The sequence below is a fragment of the Zingiber officinale genome, chromosome 8A (genome assembly GCF_018446385.1).
Source record: "Zingiber officinale cultivar Zhangliang chromosome 8A, Zo_v1.1, whole genome shotgun sequence".
Classification (NCBI taxonomy): Eukaryota; Viridiplantae; Streptophyta; class Magnoliopsida; order Zingiberales; family Zingiberaceae; genus Zingiber; species Zingiber officinale.
The window spans coordinates 47,967,704-47,987,897 of NC_056000.1; the positions used below are offsets into that span (position 1 = coordinate 47,967,704).

General features: G+C 43.1%; 5 protein-coding genes across 6 annotated transcripts; 2 read left to right on the plus strand and 3 right to left on the minus strand.

Annotated features, from left to right (window-relative positions):
- The first annotated feature begins 843 nt into the window (after positions 1–843).
- Positions 844–2,550, plus strand: LOC122008905 (GATA transcription factor 4-like). 2 transcript variants are annotated; one of them, XM_042564813.1, is made up of 2 exons: positions 844–1,313; positions 1,735–2,550. In XM_042564813.1, exons 1-2 carry the CDS (start codon positions 960–962, stop codon positions 2,458–2,460), a joined length of 1,080 nt encoding a protein of 359 aa, XP_042420747.1. In that variant the 5' UTR covers positions 844–959; the 3' UTR covers positions 2,461–2,550. The 2 variants fall into 2 exon arrangements, with proteins under 2 accessions (XP_042420747.1, XP_042420749.1); XM_042564815.1 differs by having other exon boundaries at positions 1,738–2,550.
- Positions 2,551–3,130: 580 nt separating this feature from the next.
- Positions 3,131–10,834, minus strand: LOC122008904 (glucan endo-1,3-beta-glucosidase 13-like). Its single transcript, XM_042564812.1, has 4 exons — positions 10,460–10,834; positions 8,649–9,923; positions 3,685–3,715; positions 3,131–3,602 (listed from the first exon to the last, which is right to left on the minus strand). The coding sequence occupies exons 1-4, from the start codon at positions 10,641–10,643 to the stop codon at positions 3,461–3,463; spliced, it is 1,632 nt and encodes a 543-aa protein (XP_042420746.1). The 5' UTR covers positions 10,644–10,834; the 3' UTR covers positions 3,131–3,460.
- Positions 10,835–11,460: 626 nt separating this feature from the next.
- LOC122008906 (AP-4 complex subunit sigma) lies at positions 11,461–15,248 on the plus strand. The gene is made up of 4 exons (XM_042564816.1): positions 11,461–11,696; positions 12,254–12,340; positions 14,752–14,820; positions 14,896–15,248. Exons 1-4 carry the CDS (start codon positions 11,553–11,555, stop codon positions 15,028–15,030), a joined length of 435 nt encoding a protein of 144 aa, XP_042420750.1. The 5' UTR covers positions 11,461–11,552; the 3' UTR covers positions 15,031–15,248.
- Positions 15,249–15,754: 506 nt separating this feature from the next.
- LOC122011874 (zinc finger CCCH domain-containing protein 2-like) lies at positions 15,755–16,729 on the minus strand. The gene has a single exon (XM_042568288.1). It carries the CDS (start codon positions 16,674–16,676, stop codon positions 15,930–15,932), a length of 747 nt encoding a protein of 248 aa, XP_042424222.1. The 5' UTR covers positions 16,677–16,729; the 3' UTR covers positions 15,755–15,929.
- A 1,830-nt stretch (positions 16,730–18,559) lies between these two features.
- On the minus strand, positions 18,560–19,241 carry LOC122008907 (60S ribosomal protein L27-3-like). Its single transcript, XM_042564817.1, has one exon. It carries the CDS (start codon positions 19,127–19,129, stop codon positions 18,722–18,724), a length of 408 nt encoding a protein of 135 aa, XP_042420751.1. The 5' UTR covers positions 19,130–19,241; the 3' UTR covers positions 18,560–18,721.
- Between the last annotated feature and the right edge of the window lie 953 nt (positions 19,242–20,194).

The window sequence follows — 20,194 nt, forward strand, 5'->3', positions numbered from 1 at the left end:
CACACGTGCTCCTGGCTAGAGTCGACCACGCGCCCTGCAGGTGAACCCGGCTAAGCACGTGCGCAAAAATCGCGTGGAAGCAGACCGACTCAATTGCCGGCCGACGCGTGGATCGACCGCCGCACCGTCTGGCGCTTTACCCGAATCGGCCCCTCCGCACGTGAACGCGGAACCCCAATCACGTGCTCATCGCATCCCCTCCGCTTTCTTAAACCCGAACTAATCATTACCGTCGAGTTATCGCAGCCTGCCACTGGATGGATGACGCGTGTACAGGAGCGAGAATCGGGCCGGAAAAGCAGACTCGCGCCACGTCGGATATGGACGCGAAAAAAAATTGAAAAGATAACGGGTAAACGACAGCGACCTCTGGTAACTGTCCACGTGGCGGTTGTATGGTCCGCGGCCGAGCTGTAACCGTCGTGCTTAAGCGTGGGCGAAGGAACTTTCGAAGACCGATTACCGAAAATGCCCCTCATTAAAAAAATATTTTTATTTGACAAATTTAAATACTAATTTAAAATACTTTTTTCTATAATTCCTACTAAAATGCTGTGAGACCTGTAAATTCCTTAACTTTCCTCGGGGGGAGGAAACTGACGCGGCGTTTGGTCCGTTATTTGTGAGTAGGCACGAAGAGAGAGCCGTAAATTAACGTGCTTGACGGAGACGGATCGCGCAACGGGCCGGTGGCTAGGCTAGGACAGTAATTGATGACGAAGGTGGGGGTAGTTTGGGCATCGTGGGGGTTACTTCATAGGGGACTCTTCGATGAAGGTGATGAAGGGGGCTCTTTCCTCGCGCGCATAAATAATTAACTTTAACTTACCCTTTCGCTTTATTTCCAACGCCAGTCTTCGCCTTTGCGTTTGCGACGACCACCTGCAAATCAATCCCCCCTCTCTCTCTCTCTCTCTCTCTCTCTCTCTCTCTCTGTAAACCCTAACTTCGAGGCCGGAATGGAGGCGCCGGAGTACTTACCCGCCGGTTTCTGGCGAGCCGGGAACCCGCATTGCGTACCGGAAAAGGACGCCGGAGGGGGGGTGGACCAGTTCGCCGTCGAGGACCTGCTAGATTTTTCCAAGGAGGAGGAGGGGGAGGGGGAGGGGGAGGAGGAGGGGGAGGGGTGGGTCGTCGCAGGAAGCGACGAAGGCGGATCCGATGACGCGGTGGGTAACTCTGCCGATTCCTCCACCGTCACGGCGGTGGACAGCTGTAGCAACTCCCTGTCCGGATTCGAGCAGCATTACCCCGAGGGCCTCTCCTTCAGGAGCTTCCCCGACGCCAGCCTCTCCGACGACCTCTGTGAACCGGTAATTCCATTTCTGTTTTAACATCGTCTTAGTGTGTGCTGATCGTCTAACGTTCATAATTTGAAATCTGTCTTTCTACGATTTGAAATCAATTAAACCACCGATTTGAGAAGAGAGATCTGTTTTCAGCTTCTTGGGATGGAATTGTTTCAAAATGTGCAGACAGCAGGCGAATGAAATTCGTCACTGGGGCTGGAAATTTCTGTTTTAATTTTCCAATTAATTTCAGTTCAGTTTTTGTTATTCCTTTTGTTCCAAGTAAAACTGAAACAATTATGAAGAAACGTCCCCACTGATATCGACCTTGATGCTTGGGACGATAATTGTGTTCTAGAAATGGAAAGTTGGAAGGAAGATGCTTTTTCCGGTTACTGGAGGCCTTTTCACCTTCATTTCATTTGATTTCCTTTTTTGGTTGCAGCAGTACGATGAGTTGGCGGAGCTGGAAATGGCGGTGTCCAATTTTGAGGATTCCTTCTCCAGCGAAGACCTGCACAAGCTTCACCTCATAAATGGCGTCAACTCTGCCTCTTCCTCGTCCTCCTCCTCGGCCACCGTCACATCCGCCGGCAGGCTTGCAGAGGACTCCGTCGGCGGCGGTGAGAAGCAGATTACCACCTTCCGTCCGGAGGCGCCCGTCCCTGGCAAGGCGCGGAGCAAGCGCTCCCGCGTCGCCCCATGTAACTGGTCCTCCCGGCTACTGGCCGTATCCCAGTCGGCGTTCGTCTCGCCTTCCCCTGACTCGGAGCTCATCGCAGCGCCCCCCGTCGCCCGCGCCCCGCCCAAGAAGGCCGCGAAGAGGAAGGAGCCGGCCGGTCTCGCCTCCGCGGACGGGCGCCGCTGCGTCCACTGCCAGACCGACAAGACGCCGCAGTGGCGGACGGGGCCGGTGGGCCCCAAAACGCTCTGCAACGCCTGCGGCGTCCGCTTCAAGTCCGGCCGCCTAGTCCCGGAGTACCGCCCAGCCGCAAGCCCCACCTTCGTCGTCTCCCAGCACTCCAACTCCCACCGCAAGGTCCTCGAGCTCCGCCGCCAGAAGGAACTCGACGAACTCGCCGCCCCGCCCGCCGCTCTCTTCGACACCCTCCCGCCCATTCCTCCCGCCTCCTTCTTGATCCACGGCCCGGACATCCGACACCTCTTCTAAAGAACCCCTCTCGTCTCCGGCGACTTACCTCCCTCCCGTAGGCATTAATTTGAAGAAATTTGGACTCCACGACATGCTCCTTTTTTTCAAGCATCTCATCTCTCTGTCCTAATTTTTCCTTCTGTTCTTCAAAATTAACTCTAGGCGAGTTTGATCCTTAACATAAAAAGGAAAAAAAAGAAATAATTCACTTCTTAAATAACAATCAATAATTTCTCTTTCTTATATTTTTATATATTTCAATTTAGTGCATCAGTAAAAATTAATAAAATAAACTTGGCTGTAGCGTAGAATACGAATATGGCATTGATGTAGGCGTCCTCGCGATCCCAGGCACCTGCTGCTGCGGCTGATTCTAAATACTGCGTTGGGGGCCACAGCGCATAAAGAGAGGACTGTGTGATTTTTTGAAGGGTTAGGTGGGCACATGGTAACGTGGAGACGGAGTGGAGGCCACGTCTGGTGGCACGTGCGGGGGCGGGAAAGGCAGTGCTCCGTCGGCAGAGTTTTACGGGGAGAGCGAGACCACATATATTACGCGCATGAGGAGGATGCATTTTAAAAAATAATTTTAAATATTTATTTAATTTAGTATAGCTTTTATGAAATATAGTTATATTAACTTTTTTCTTAATTAACATGCCCCCAGTCCACATTTTCGATCAATACATTTGTCAAATAAGAGAAATAATTATAAATACCCATGACTTTGACAAAGTCATTATACTAGTTTAAACACTTAGATTATGGTATATTGACAGACACTTCTAGCATTACACCAAGCAACTATCATTAACCTTGAGAATTCTTTAGGACAATTTATCACTAATATTTGATATGCATACCGATAAGCAGCGAATTACTCATCCTAAAGTGTTCTTACAGCGACAGTAGTATTCGACAATGGATTGCCCACCAACGAAGATTTCACAACCATCAAACTCCACGATAATCCACTTATCGCGATCTCTGACAACATAAGTGCTGAGCCTAATTTATCTTAATGAGAGGCAATGCCCGCAATGTAGACAAACAATAGAGTGAACATGTAAGGCAGGCTTTCTTTTAGCCATGAAGGATTGCTGCCCTCTGAACTAGATGTTAGAGCCGCTGATGTAGTAGAATTCCCAGTGCCCATCTTACTGTGAAACACAACACACAGAAAGAGTATTACCCGAAAAAGTCGGTAAAAATCTCGTGAATTTGACTGAGAAATTATGGTACCTCGAGGTGGAATAAACACATGCATCATAACCTGCAACAGAATTACAATCTTAGTGAACCAAAAAAATATTAAGACCATAAAAATTTAGTTAGTTCAGAAATTGTTGGTTCAGTTTGTTCAGAAAGCTCAGCAGAATAGATGGATCGTCCATGTTTTGTTCTGGGAAGTACTTCAATAGATCAGGAAATGAGTGATGGATTTTCTTCGGCAAATATTTCTAAATCCACACATTTCTGAAATATTGCACCTAGTTTTCAAATTGTCCGAATACCATAAAAATCCTCGAAGTAAATTAAATGAGCTTGCAGCCCTTTCGAACATTTAGATGACTACCATTCCAGCCTGAATGCTCTGTAATCACCCATGCTATATAATCCTGTTCTTTTACTTGTTAACATGCAATATATCCATTCCAGTCTAATATTCTTACCATTCATCCTAAAAGTATAGCATAGATAATTTCCAAGGGGAGCTTGTTACACAAATTAGAACTCTCATAAGCAAACCACATGCTAAACGCGGCAATAATGAATCCCCAAAAATAATACTTTCATGTAACCCTTGAACAGAGAAGATGGACAATGATCCATTCAACCTCAGATCACTGTACTCACTGAGAGAGAATATAAAGAGAAAGATGACAGACATACATAGAGTGTGGAAATTGAAGCAGACAAGGCTAAAATACAAAAACATGAAGAGCATCTTAAGGAAGATGAGTGACTTGGGTACAATGTGATTTGAATAAAGCAAGTAAGGAGAAGGTCAGCTTGCTGAAAACAAAGAGATCAAGTTCGCTAGCATCAAGAGCCTTCTACGCATAGATAGGGGACAGTGCAACAGATTAAAGAAGAAATCAGTTGTGCAACAAACAAGGCAGCAGATAAAGGAGACTGCAGGCAGGCAGAAGTCCTGGGCTTGGAAATGAATAAAAGGGACGGATGGCTTTTACCAGAGGTAGGAGTGGATCTCCCAGAAAGAGAAGCTCAGATGCAACGGGATTATGAGGAAAAGGATCCACCAATGACGTTGGATGAAGCTTGCTGCTCACTGTTAAAACCGGTCCTGAAATATTCTCCACAGCTTTGATTACCATACACTATGATTTCCATAATTTCATTAGAACGTCTGTATATTTTCATATGTTAGTTTCCAAGACAATCATGTACAGAACTTGAATAAACATCTTACACATAGATCTTAAGTCTCCAAAGTTTGAACCACATAAAAGAGACAGTGAAGGTTATCAATGTGTGTGAGGTAGAGATTGAGCACGGGTAATAAAAACCAGTATCAATAAAGGACTGGTGAGATATTTGGCTCCACAAATTCTCCCTTACCCTCGACAAGCTGAATTGGTGCTTCAGGCTAGGATGTGAGCTGGAGATGCCAGTTTGATTGGCAGTGATGGAGATGAATTGTGAAAGTTCATGAGGGTTGCCTATGACTTGCTTCTTCATAGCGTACAGAAGGCAAAAATAATGGAAGTTAGTGTGGAGGGTGATAGCATGTCACACGTGAAGAGCATCACAATGAGCTAGTAGGTTGGAGGCAAAGACAACAGTGCTTTTATAGGGCAGGTGGATGCCCTAGATGTACCTCTAAAAGAGCACTAGGCACACGGATGAGAGGAAGAACAATTATTTTGAGAAGAGGGAAGGAGAAGAGGCCCATTGCTATAAGCATGTGTGAGATGTACATATTGACAAAAAGAACAAGGAAAAGGCGACTGATCCCGTCCAGAAGCTAAGTCAGACGGAGGAGCTGTTGACGAAGATAGGGATGCTAATAGAGAGAGGACTTGAAGCTAGAACTGGAAGACGCAGTGCAGACTTCGGATCTTGGCGCGAGACAGGGAAAGACAGTCAAAAGTGATACTCGCGAGCCTATGCACACCATAGGGAGATCACACGGGAACGTTAGGGTGAGAACCGAGGAAGGGTTTCTGTCCCAGACACTCCGACGTTCATATCAAAACGAGGGTACAGCGAAAAGTGCAGGAAGAAGATGGACAATAGAACTGTAGTAGATACGTATATACGCACGTACCTGGCCAATGGAGATGCCCCCTTTTTATACTGCTTCTCATAACCTCCGCAATAATGAGGTGTCATAGTATGTCGGATGATGGAGGATGTACAATGAATTTCCATTAGGTAGAGGTAGGTTCCGTGACATACATGTGGCAGAATATTGGAATATTTCTTGACGAATAACCGTTATTCCTTGACAGGTGGTTGCGATTCGCTGACAGTGTTGTCTCCTGGCGATAGTCAAACCGACACTGGGCCGATCGTGTGTATGTTGGGAACCACGCCCCTCAGAAGCGAGAAGCTGAGTCCTGGAGATCCGACTCTGATCAGGAGTAAACTGGGAACGATGCCTATGAGAAGTGAGGGGCTGAGTCCTGAGATCCGACTGGCGCGGGGGCCGATCGGGAGTAGATTGGGAGTCGTGCCTATGAGAAGTAAAGGGCTGAGCCCTGGGATTCCGATCGGCGTAGGGGTCGACCGGGAGTAGGCTCGGAGTCATGTCCATGAGAAGTGAAGGATTGAGCCGTGGGGGTCCGACCGGAGTGAACCCAGAGCAGTAACCACGAGGCACGGGGAGTTGAGTCCCAGAAGATCCAACCGGCTATGGGGACCGATCGGCTGTGAACTAAGAGCAATAATCCTAAGACAGGGGAGCCAAGTTCCAGGGAAATGGTCCATTCGGACACGTACTCTCCGACCTTGACTGCCACCTCTTCTTGACCTTTTACCACCACATCACCTTGACTATTGACCCCACACTATCCCTGGGGTCATCCACTATACGAATCAGCGACCTTCCAAGAATATTTTTTGGGAATCCTAACTATAAAAGGAGTGTTTGGTTCCATGTAGAAGGTGTAGGAATAAAATATTGTATTGTCTTGTTTAAATACCTATACATGGGTATATATACGACTAACGATGAACATCTAAATCAACACCAATCTGAGACTAAATCCACTGCACTGATATCCCTATTATCTCTAATACTCTTAGACAAGTTATATTGATATTAATTAGAATTAAAATTAATATTTATGTTATATATAATATGTATCAGTTATATAATTAGAATCTGTAGTTATATTAGTTTGACAGTTATATTCTCCTAAAGTTATCAATTTATATTAGTTATAAAGATTAATAGTAACCTAGTAATGTCAATATATAACAACTAATTATCTGAATATCAATTTTCTTGGCCCTTTAAAGCGAGTTGAGATCTTCTGTCCCAAAAATGATGTATCCCTATGTCCCCTCGCTGATCGGACGGACTAGATCACATCTCAAGGATGCAGTGCACATCACGAGGATGTCATGACCGTCCGATCGACAAGGGGACACGAGGACACGCCATTTTTGGGACAGAGGATCTCAACTACTTTAAAGCGTGGCAAGTTTCAATACAATACAAAAATAAAAAATAAAAAAACCATGCATTCTTGTAGGTAAGCCCTGTAAAACACCTATTGATTTCATCATTATCCCATCTGATATGGTATGTTGTAAGTGGGGCTAGATTTAAGGTGAGGTAGTAGTCAAAGTTAGGGTGATGTGGCAATCAGAGTTAGAGCACATGCAGTTGAACGAGTCACCCTCGTCCGGGTTTAGCCCCTCAGCGCTAAGGCCTCCAGTAAGTCGTTCAGACTTAAGAGTAGGTCGGACTAAAGAGTCGGTCGATCCAAAAACTGGTCGGACTTAAGAGACTGCACTACGTATCAAGGTACTAACATAAAACCAGTAGGTCACAAAGCCGGTTGGATTTAGGGGACCCAGCTTCCCATTTGTTAAGCATAAGTCTCTTAGCATATGGTCAGTTAACCCTAAAGTTGGTCGAACTTAAAGGACTTGTCGCTCCACTTGTTGCTAAGATATACAGAATAAACTCGATCGGTCGGCAGCCTCCCAACATATAGCCAGATGCACTAAGATTTGGTCAGACTTATAGGAGCCAAGGCGCTCAGCATACAGTCATTTAGCATTACAATATCTCCCAGCATATAGCCAACAGATACAAAAGTCGTTCAGTCTTATGGCTCATAGTCCCTCATTTCTCAGCTCTTTATTACTAGCTACCAGAATACTCAGCATGATAAGGTAACACTCAACATATCGCCAATCGGACATTCATAATGTCGGTCGGGCATTCATATACTCGGTTGGATATAAGGCCGATTGGATTTCTTCCCGGAAACAACCATGTTAGAGAATAGCAGCTATTGGTCGGGAATATTCGAATATTCTGACACATACCTGTAACAAAACCTTCTTATAAGGGTAACTATACAACTTTCATCATTATGGCGGAGGTTACAAACGACTGTTCATATACGTGTAATGGAAGATTCCTCAAACGATGGTTGTACATCTTCTAGACTATACGCCTTCCATTACTCGACATCTTTTGCTCGCAAATATGATATGCTGCCTGATGATTGTGGAAGTTCTAAGAGGCGATATAAAAAGGGGTTCTCTCTGTTGGCAAGGTACGCTTTAGTACGCTACATTACGCTTTACTACACTTAATCACACACTCACTTCTACTGTTCATCTTCTCCACTTTTCGCTTGCCCACCGTACTAACTTGAGCGTTGGAGGGCCTACGCCAGAGACCCCTTCCCTAATTCTCGTCCTAACGTTCTGCTCTTGCGAGTGTGTGCAAAAAGGAGCTGAAAGGAGTGTCAGACGTCATTGTTTCTCCCTAGCAGAGTCATCTCCTTGTCAACAACAAAGCCACCTACCCAGCGCACCGTCTCCATCACCTTTAGACATGATCACTATCAAACTTGAGTAATTTCCCATAACTAGGTATTAATAAAGGTTTGCCTCATCGATTTAGGTGTTTGCAAGATTTTTTCCCAAGTTCAGCAAAATTCAAAAAACTGCCTTCAAACACAGGATAATTCAACATAGAATAAAGGCATACTTACTTGGATCTTTGATAGTTTTTACTCCTGTACCTCCAAAGTTGCAAGCAACATCAGTAGCACCATTCAGCTGATAGAAGCTATTGAAAGCATAAGATGCATGAGAAGCCAATGTATCTGGTTGATAACATGGCTGACTAGGTTGAATAGCTGAACAATCAACATTGCCTGAGCCACAAGCCCAGTTCAGTGCATTTTGTAAATCTGCGTCTGAAGCATTGCTGGAAGCCACACACCAGGTACCATTCGAACTAGTGATATTTGCCCCAGTAACAATGTCCACATTTCCCATACCAGTCCAATCAAGACTATACACACTAGTCTGATCTGGATAGAACAGACCCCAATTCCTCTCTGACTCCAAACCTGGTTTCCTATTCTCATTGAACAATGAAAAAACATAGATATCAATTTGCTCCCCTGGCTTTGTCGGAGTTCCAGCATCATTGACAACATGACGAATCAGATTGGTGTTGTAAGTCTGTGCATTATCTGGAGTTGCAGCAGTTTCCTTAGCAGCACCTTTGTTTGGCCATCCTGATTCAGTGACCATAATCTTCAATGTTCTAAAATTTAATGCCATTAGAGCGAAAAAGATAGAATCCAACTGTGCATCAAACATGTTTGTGTACACAAGACCAGTATTTGGATCAATTACATCAACTGCTGATGAAGAGAAGAGAGCATAGTCCAAAGAGACGTTACTAGGAGACTCTCTATAAGCATAGTAGGGATAGAGATCCACCATGAATGGAGAATTGTTCTCAACAAGGAACTCTAACATAGGCTTCAAAAAGAATGCATATTTACTGTCCAAAGCCCCAGCCGAAGGTGGAAATGATCTGGATAAAATTCCAAGAGAATGTGTGCTAGATACTTTAATTCTTTTGTGCAAGCCAACCTTCTTAAGTGCTGTAAGAACATTAACCATGGCAGGTACCACCAAGGCTGAAACATTGTCTTTGATCTCAGTGACCTCAGCTCCCACCGTAATGTAGGTGATCATTGTCGCTGGGTAGTAGGGGAGTATACTGTTCTTGAGCCAAGTATCGACATTGGATTGGTACTGTGAGAAAGGGAGCAAGTCCGAGTTTGGAACACCAACCATGAGCTCCACGCCTGTGTTAGCAAATGCCTTGATTACCTGTATGTTGGAGTCATAGATTCGAACATACTTGATAGAGTGAAGCTGGATCAGCTGTGCAACTTTGTCTGGTGTTGGAAGGTCATCAGCATTGCGGCCGTAGCACACACCAACCTTGCTTCCATTACAATGAACTGTGACAAGAGTTGGCAAAACATATCACATTCGTATAAAGTTCAGCAATTGACAAAAAAAAAAAAAAAGAAACTTCAAAAAAAAATTATCTTCCTTCATTTAATTTGAATATATAAAAAGAAGATGAATCTCTTCTGCTTTGGGCCCTAATTGTTCTGTAGCTCTTTGTCATTGTAATGCATTCTGCATCTAAATGAATATGATGTATTAGGCTGAAAAGTGATAACGGGAAGTACGATAAGGTTTAGATGAAGTACTTCAAGCAAGAAAGAGTTTGACGGGGAAGCACTTAAATATTTTGCTCCTGATGATCACAACACAACAAATGAGGAATACCCTATCGGGTATGAAATAGCAACGCCTCGAAAAATCATCGAGAAGATACAGAAACGAAACCTAGACTTCTGAAGGAATATCTACATCTAAAACTTCACCATCCAAGATAGCATCACTAACACCTGTTGTCAGTCCTAAGAATAAAGCGAGTAGAGAAACTCAAGCAAAAACAGTAAAGTTCATCTTGGAAAGCACTCACCGGCAAAGAAGGGCATGAGCAAGAGTAAGAAGGCGATCGAAGGAACCAGCGTCAACCGTCTCCCCATCGAATCAGCGACTCCTTGCAAGGAGGGATCCTCCCGGAATGCGTCCACCTTCACCACTGTCTTGGCGAGCGATCTCATACCAAGGCCGACATTTTGACCTCTTCCTCCTGGATTCATCCTGTCACGCTTCCATCGCCAGTGTGCCGTTGGCTTCGCGGCACGGCCTTCGAGGGCGGTCTCACTGGTCTGCCGCAGTCAGCTGAGCGTCGAGTAAAGCCACCGCTGCGCGGACCTCATTCGAGTGTTGTTAATTGCGGTTTAAACATGTGGGTGGAGTCCGGAAATTTTGATTCTTTTTTTCCTCCCAATTTTTTTTTTTGGTACCTTATTATTAATTGAACACCTCCATGGGCTCCATGACCCGGCTGCACAGCTGTACGCGCGAGTTTTGAAGGAGACAGACATGCGTGGGGTCCAGTCACCGAGGTCCAACAGAGCACATTCCTTTCGCACCCAAATCTTGTTTCGAAGACCAATTCAAAGCTCAATGTGGTCCCTGATGGGAATACCAGTATTGGGGTGGGTAAACAATTGGGCCAATTGAACAGATTTATTTTCTGCTTCATTTGAAATACAAAGCGGCCGATGATTCGGTGGCCGTGATCCGTCCGATGAGATGGGACGAAAGATTAGCGGATGAGATGTGGTGTCTAGATCATTCTTGGCACTGTTCAGCACGTGCCAACGCAGTAACACACTACTCACAGTGTATTTGTCGACATTCTCGTAATTAATTGTGACTTATCAGTTTAAATGACGGTTAAAAATATATTCAAATATTAAAAGGTTTTTCATATTTTGAATCTCTGGGGAGGAAATTTTAATACTTGAAATTTTATGTGGTCAGCTTATGTTTGTATAATCTTTAGGTAGTAAAACTCTATTTTGGTATTTTCGAGGGGGTATGTGAAAATCCAGGGCCAATGGAAATTTTGTTGAAAAGCGTCGGGCACGCGATCGAGGAGGTAGAGAAGTGTGCTGAGGCGGGAGATCGTCGAGGAGGGCGACGAGAAGGGGGTGAACTCCATGGGGATCCGGTTTGTGTTGTTGGTGAACAAGCAAGGACAGACGCGGCTGGCGCAGTACTACGCGGAGCACCTCACCCTCGACGAACGCCGCGCCCTCGAGGGCGAGATCGTGCGCAAGTGCCTCGCCCGCACCGAGCAACAGGTCAAACCTTCCTCTTTCCTTTATCACTGCGAGCTTTGTAGATCCATGTTAGGGTGATCTGTTTTTTGGGATGATTACCTCAAATTTGTCTCTTGGATTTGCTATCCTCAAGGAATGGTTTTTCTGATCGAGATCCGTTTATTAATCAATCATGTCCAAAGACGTTGATGTGGGTAATGATCGATTGCAACGCCTAACTATCATTTTTTTGCAGCTTGATGTCTCTAAACTCACGGACATTAGGGTTGAAAGATTTGACTTTGTTTCTAACAAGAATAAACAGCCGGGCTATCTAGCATTCATAGTTAGCGAATTCTGAAAGTTTTGGGCTTAGTGTTTTTTGCTGTTTGACCAAGTTTGATGCTTATCTTCCCCCCTCAGTTTCATAATGTTGTTGGCTGCGAATGGAGGCTCTTAATTAGACTCAGATGCATTTTAGTGTAATGAGATCTGTTGATTTTAAGAGTCTAGTGACTAAAATGGTTCAGATTTACACTATTTCATACATATTGTATATAGCCAACTTATTTTTTTTAAAAAACTTTCTCTAATTGCAGTGCTCATTTGTTGAGCATCGGAACTACAAAATCGTGTACAGGCGCTACGCATCACTTTTCTTCTTAGTAGGAGTTGACAATGATGAGGTAATCCATACTACCCTGTTTGTAATATTCAAGTACTATCATTTTTTTTGGTGGTGCGATAATGTCCTCAATTATCTAACTTACACTAATGGGATATATGGCAGCAAATGGAATACACCTACTGCGGGAGTTTGTTATAAGTATGAGAAATGCATATATTCAAACAGGAAATTTTGTTTTTAGGAGTAAAATAATCTAGTGCCAGTAGTTTCTTATTGTGGGAATATCAAAATACAACTACTAGTAAAAGAATAACAAAAGAAAGAGTGTTAATACATGGTAGAAGTTTGCCTATTTGGGATTTTTATTCTTAGTTCAAAAAACATGCATGCCATTCATAAATTTCTATACACTAAGATTGATTGAAGTAAATGAAAGGCTGAAGAAAGAATGTTGTTGTAAGGATTTTGGAGATTATTGATCAATGATTTTTTGAAGGTTTTTCTATAATTTCTCATTAGCTAATAAGGTGGCTTAATTGGTAATTGATCTCGTCAAATGTATATTTAGGCTTTAACTCTACACTTTTTGGTGATGTTCTTGTTTTCGCTATCGAAATATTCTTCTCCTCCCAGCTAGCTTCCTTTGATCCAACATTTTTGATTGCTTCTCTTATCAATTGAGCTACTTTGTTCCTAAATCTAACTAAAATAGGAAGATGAAGATTAGGGGTTAGGTACTAAAATTAGGGTAGGTTATGTGGACTGTTGGTTCCATGAGATGGATGGGTGACCATCGACCCTCAGCTTGAGATATGGATTATGACTGGAAGACCAAATTGGTTTAAAAACCGTTTAACTGATCGGGTCTGGCAGAGATATTACCTTATTCCTAATAGTAGCAAACTGAATGGCATAAACTAGTTCGATATGTCCAAAGTACTTATCCCTGTAATGCCTTGGCCCAGCTCATGGAGGTATAATGAGATTTCTCAAGGTTTCCCAACCTCTTGCTTCTAAAGGCTTCTTTCTCTTGGCTGGATTTTGGTCCTTCTTACTACAAGGATCATGTATTCCATACATCTTCTCTCTCCTAGGGTTTCAAGGTCCCTTTGCCACTGCTTCTCTATATCTTTTATGCTATGTCTACTTCAAAGGGAGGGAAGAGAATGGAAGGAAGGCTAAGAAGGAAGTGGGAAGGGGAGGAAGAGCGGAAGGACTCCCCTCCTTTCATTTACACAGAGTGAAGGATGATAATGGACAATATAAAAGAGTGCTAGACCACTGAACCCGTTGTTGTTCTAACCTTTAATCAACAAGCTATCTCCATACACGAGCCCTCTTGTGGTGACTTCAGTGATCCCCCTCACCCTGTGGATCCACTGTGATCTCTCAGCAGTGGTTATAGTGATCCCTTTGGCAACAACTACAATGACCCCCTTCTCAGTGGCAGCCATAGTGATCCTTTGGTTGCAAAATCATTTGTTTCCCCTAGTGATGACCACAATAATTCATTAGTGGCAAAATCAATTCCCAATGACCATGGGTTTAGTGGATAAGTTTTGATAAGTTTTTTCAAGTGTTGATGATAGCATGGGCATTTCCAAAGAACCCCTCATTCTGCCCCCTTCCATCCTGTTTTTGGTGGAAATTTCGTCCAAATCCTGTTTCGTGCCCGAACTAGATAGATGAGGGGCACAAAATAAGGCTGCTTCCCATTTCCTCACTGGCAAATATGAAGTCGTTCCACAGAAATAGAGAAGCTGTTAGTGCTTCAACCAGAAGCAATAGCTTAATACTAGTTCAATGGATAAGATGACTGCATTCGAGCTCACTAGAGAATGGGATGCCAGTGGTCTGCCACCAAGCTCATTCTGAATTTGGAGCAGTACATTGGAATCTTGAAGGATCGCCTTGAATGCATGGTTGTATCTTTGATTAGAAAATGGGTCTTCCCTTTGTTTTGAATAAGTCAGAGAGTTGCAATTAACTGTCAACTTAGAGCTGCGACAAACCTGACTAGCTAATGGGAGTTGTAGGCTATCCTGCCTATGGCATTGCATTTCTAGTCTACTTTGTTAGAAAAGCAACCACAAGAGGTTGAGAACAAATAAACTGCCGACCTGCTTATACTATTTCTGTATGTTACATAAGGCTTATTCTACTTTGTTTGGTTTCGTCTTCATGGCTCTGGTGTGATACTGCTTGTTCTCGCCTCTGTAAAAGCAACTGGTGAAAATAACTCGTTTGATTGAAAGTGTTGCTGGTCAATCTCTGCTGGCATTATTGTGTGTGCTTCTGGTGGAGCACACATGGAAGGAGCAAACAATTCAGCTCAGTTATTGCATATGTTGCAATGGGCGCCGTTGTAGACGTTATTGCATATGTTGTGTTCATTTGTGCAGAGAATGTTAAATTATACTCAATGATCTCTTTGAACTCCGGTTAACTAATATCAACTGTCTTTTTTAGAACGAACTAGCAATCTTGGAATTCATACATCTGTTTGTTGAGACAATGGACCGCCATTTTGGTAATGTGGTAAGTTACCATTAATTTCCGCATTGCCCAACATAACCACTGAGATTCGTGTTGATCGTTTTCACCTCTCGGCAGTGTGAGCTCGACATCATGTTCCATCTCGAGAAGGCGCATTTCATGCTGGAAGAGATGGTGATGAATGGGTGCATCGTGGAGACCAGCAAGTCGAACATCTTGGCACCAATTCAACTCATGGAAAAAGCTTCTTGATTCATGCTTGCTGTAATAATAATACCCCATTACTTGTGGTTTTCCGAAAACTCGGTGCAATATAAATGAAACTGAGTTGCCGCCGTAGGCTATTTCGTGTGCATCATCAAATGACAACTGACATGAAGCTGTTACCAGCAAATCTTAGCCAATTTCATTCCTACTTGTACTATTACATCATAACTCTAGATTGATTGGGAGCATCTTTTCTTAATCAATGTTGAATCAATGAGCTCTTATTGTGAATTTAGTCGAAGGAGAAGAGAACGACGAAGCGGAAGACGACAAGGACTAGGTTTTGGATGGGTGGTGGTGAGCACAAAGGAGGGTCTGGGAGTGCAGTGCGGTGCAAGCATTTACGCAGAGACAGATTGCTACATCCGTTTTGGAAGGCCACGGCAGCTTGTGTGATTCTGAGTGTTGGGTTTCCTTTAAGGTGGCAATAATTTAAGCAAAAGCGAAAGAGAGTGAGACCCCATGCAATGAAGTGGGCGTACGTAAAAGTAGGACTCCAGTCCTTGCACGTAATTCTTTTAATGACGCTTTTCCATAGATTTATCAATAACATTATTATCTGCCGTGCCTAATTAATTAATTGGAAGGTGACATATTTATGAATTAATTTTCATTGAACTTAATCAACGATCAATAAAATTATTTATTTAATTTATCTAAATTCTTATTATTATCTTATATATATATATATATATATGAACAATGTTTCTCAAATGTGAATGATTACTCTTAAATTCAGATACATAACTGATTATACATTAATGGGGGAATAAAGGGATAATTAAAAATACTTGGGGGAAAAAAATCTTCGAAATGTAGTGACGGGGAAAAATAGATTTATTTAATGACAAGATTTTTTAAAAAATGTCGAAGGTTGTGGATTTTTAATCCTTCACCAACTCTGACACCCACCCCAAGTCCGGCAGCGACGCGGCCGACGCCGACGCTTCATCCTCCTGCTGCTTCCATTCGTCGAGAATATTAAAGCTCTGCCGCCACCGCCCTGCTGGAGCTTCCCACTGCTGCGCCGCCGCAAACGTGGCGTCTCCTCTCCCTCTCGACGGCGGCAACGACTTCGCCTTGCTCAGCTTCAGCTTGCTCATCCCCGACGCCAGCTCCGACAGAGGGGACACCAGCGTCGACTTCGGGGACGCGCTCCCCTTTCCCGGCGTGAGAACGATGCGCAGCTGGTCAGGGGAATGAGCGAAGAAGCACACCCGCCGACGGCAGGCGGCGCCGTCCTTGCACGCTTGCGTCCGGTAGCGCGCCGGGTGGAGCCACGTCTCGAACACCCCGTGGGCGAGGTCGCAGGCGTCGCCGCGGCGGCACCCGCCGCCGCGGCGGAAGTCGGGGCAGGGCGCGCCGGAGTAGTGGTACCGCCGCGGGTCGCGCCGCCGCGCCTTCTCTCCCGGGTGCGCGAACGGACACTCCGTCCAGTCGTGCGCCCGCCCTCGGCCGCACCGCCGCACCTTGAACTCGTACATCCGAAACTGGTCGGCGCCGCACGAATCTGCACAGCCGCTGCCGTTGCAGGGCAGGAACCTCTGGAGCGACACGACGTCGTCGGAGTAGGACCAAAGAAGAGGAATGCGGACGCTGGGTCGGAGGCGCATTGGTTCGCTGGAAGCCATGGGAAGCGATCGGAGGCGGTTTTCGGCCGTGGTAGGTAACTCGAAAGCGGAGCGCATTATAAAGGCAGGCGAGGAAAGATGGGGCGGGGCCCGGACGAGGACGGTGGGGTCCATGCGTTTATTGGTAATTTATTGTGGTGAGTAAATATGTTTTTGGGCGATTCAATTTGGAATTAAAATAGCGGGTGGGAAACGGACGGCGCTTGGATTATCATCGGCGGTTGGTGGAAAAGCTGATGTGGACACGTGGATAAGGTAGAGTGGGCATTTGACGCGCAGGAGCTGCGTGCCCCGTCAGCCACTCGCATAGAAATAAACAAACGAATACAAATTAGTTTGAAATATATATATTGGAAATTAATGGCGTGTTACTTTTCCGTTTAGCTGACAAGAAAATGTGAAAGATGGAATCTTTGATTGTAGTATCGATTAATCTAGAGAAGGGAAAGCTCGAGAAGCAAATGGAAAGAGAAAGGGCGAGAGGGCTTTGAGCAAATATAAGCTTTGGAGTGACTTTAGTGTAGGTAGTGTTTGTTGGCTGGTCTCCATGTACAATAGGTAACTTAGGGGGCATCTCCAATATGTAAAGTTTACGAGAGTTTTGTAAAATTAAAAAAAATTGAATAAAAAATTTTGAACCTATAAAGATGAGATTTGAAGTTTATAATTTAAAAGTAATAGTAAAAATATAAATCTATTTTTTTTATTAGATTTGATACAATATGTATGAAATCATACAACTCATACTATGACATGTCATTGTCCATATTTTAATGAATTTTTATATTATTGATGTGATATATTAAAATCTCAAAAAAAAAATTCATTTAGAATTAAATGTCCTTAGTATCAAAGAGCTCAAAAGCAACAGAATGCTTGCATTGATTTCAGCAACACTTTTTATCGAGTATTTCGAGTTTATATGGAACTAATGCACTACATATGTGAAGCATAAAAGAAAATGTATTTTAAAATCCTAAAGGGCATTTTGGAAAAAGAAAATAATCTTTTTTAAAAAATTAAATTCTTTTATCCATTGACTCACCAACCAACAACCAATTCCTTTTATCCAATTTATCAGTATATGGACCTTCGGCCTGCTCGATGGCAGCGACATTAAGTAAGTCGTTGCCTTTGTATCTTTTGATGAAATTTGTTATAGTAAGACAAATAAATAAATGTGTTTTATTTAAATCAAAAGCAAATGGATTGATTTTGGAGGTTTATAGTCATTTAGCTCTATAATAAATTTATAAAAAAAAAATCCAAATAAAGTGGACAACAACACCACCCATTACTACGAGTACTTCCAGTGGAAAAATTCCATAGGACCGGATCTATCAGGATTTATCATTTTTATTTTTTTTAATCCACCAAACATTCACTTTATACTATTTTTTTTTTCACCACAAAGAGATCACTTATGTATACAATAGATAAGCATGATTATCTTATTGATTAATTATTAAGTTATACCATTATATATATAATAAAATTAATCTGATTTAGATATGAAGTTGAATTCATGTAATCTCGGGCAAAAAGTAAATCTAGTGAATGAAGTTAAAAATGATGGAAGACTATATATATATATATATATATATATATAAAAGATGGTTAGATGATGAAGAAGAGACATGCAAGAGACTAAGATTAGAAGCAATCCTAATTTAAATGGCGGATCATTCAATCTCCAGATGCAACGATTGATAAAGATTAATAGGAAGGCCATAGTATCCGTAATCTTTAAAACAAAAATCAAACGTATCGAACATAAATGGATTTAACTAGAAATGCTAAGGAATTTAGTACTGTAAATAATCGGCAAGGTGAGCGAGAATGCAAACGCAACTAAATCAAAAATGATCGACGGACAGTGATAATTTAAGCAACAAACCAAATTAAATGTCGATTCTATTTATGAATAGAAACGATTCAGCAATCGTATGATCAAATGATAAACTAACAGGCCATAATAACACGCTAATATCAATAGACAAGGTCCAAATCGGAGACACAAATAGGAGCAAAAGGCGCTGTTTAGATTAAAACCTGAGCTTGGTGAAGAACCATCTGTTCTTTCCGGTCTTGAATCGCTCCTCGAAGCGGGCCTTGGCCTCCTTGGAAGCAGCGACCTTCTTGTCCCGGGTCTGGAGCGCGTCGAGGGTGACAATGTCCTTCAGATCCACGTCGAGGGTGTAGCGTGTGGGCATGATGTGGTTGTAGTTCACCAGCTTCAGGAACGGCTTCACCCGCGACTTCTTGGCCGTCTTCTTCGCGGAGTCCTTGCGGATGACCTTTTTGGGGTACTTGGCGATGCCGGCCACCAGGCAGTGGCCGTAGGCTCGCTCCCGAGTGCCGTCGTCGAAGGCCCGAACGATCACGGCCTTCCGCCCGGCGAAGCGTCCCTGCAGGATGATGACAGCCTTGTTGGGCTTCAGAAACTTCACCATATTCGACTTCTTCTCAGCCTCACCGCCGGCGCCGCCGCAAATTGACTCTCGCTAATCGTCGCCGCAACTCTGATCCCACGAAAAGGAAGCCCACCGCCAGCGGAGGGTTTTTATAAAGTGCATTTAGGGTTGACAGGAGTAGAATTTCATTGGGCCGAAGAAAAGGAGCCCATAATGGGCCGGATTCGGGTTTCGGTAGAAGAAATATAAAAAACTTTTAAATTATGACAATTTAGCTCGATGGCATTATTGGCATGGATGAAATGAAAATTGTACCATCAACCTAACTGAGATGGTTAGTGGAAAAATATTTAGCGGACAGGCATAAATCCCTAAGTAGCATATAACTCACCTCCTTATCCACTTCTCGATCACTACGATTTATTTCTCATCCATTTCTCGATTACTACGATTTATCTTTTCCGTGTTGATTCTGAAACGAATTAATTAGAATGCTAGGACGAACACTTTAACTTTTTGCCGTGTGAATGAAATGAAAATTTTAAAATAATAAAATATTTCAAAAATAATTTAAAATATTGAAGAATATTTTATTAACTTGCATAGCCAACCTACTAAGATCATCCACACCAACTTCCCTATCCAAAATACATAATTTAGGGTAAAAAAATTACTTTATTAAATTTGGATATCCATTTTTCAATACATCATATATCAACTTTCCTATTTCTTCTCTCTCCTTTATAATGTTTAGGGAATGAAATCCATTATTTAAATTTAAAGAAATACTGCATAATTTAGGGAATCGGATAGCTGATGTAAAGATTTTCTAACTATCCTATCCAAAATTTAAGATAAAATTTTTGAATAGGATATCTGATGTGGATACTCTCCCGTTATCCATTGACCCTGCTCTGAATAATCCCCCTTTTGCCGGATTATTACCAATGTAATCATAAAAAACTAATTTTTCGAGAATTTTAGACCAAGCTTCCGATAAACTTAGATTTTCGTCTAGTCCGGCGCTAACTCTTCGATATATTTCTTGCTGAAAGTATCCTTGATCCCACTGATAACGAGTGGGACCAAATAATTCGATTGGAG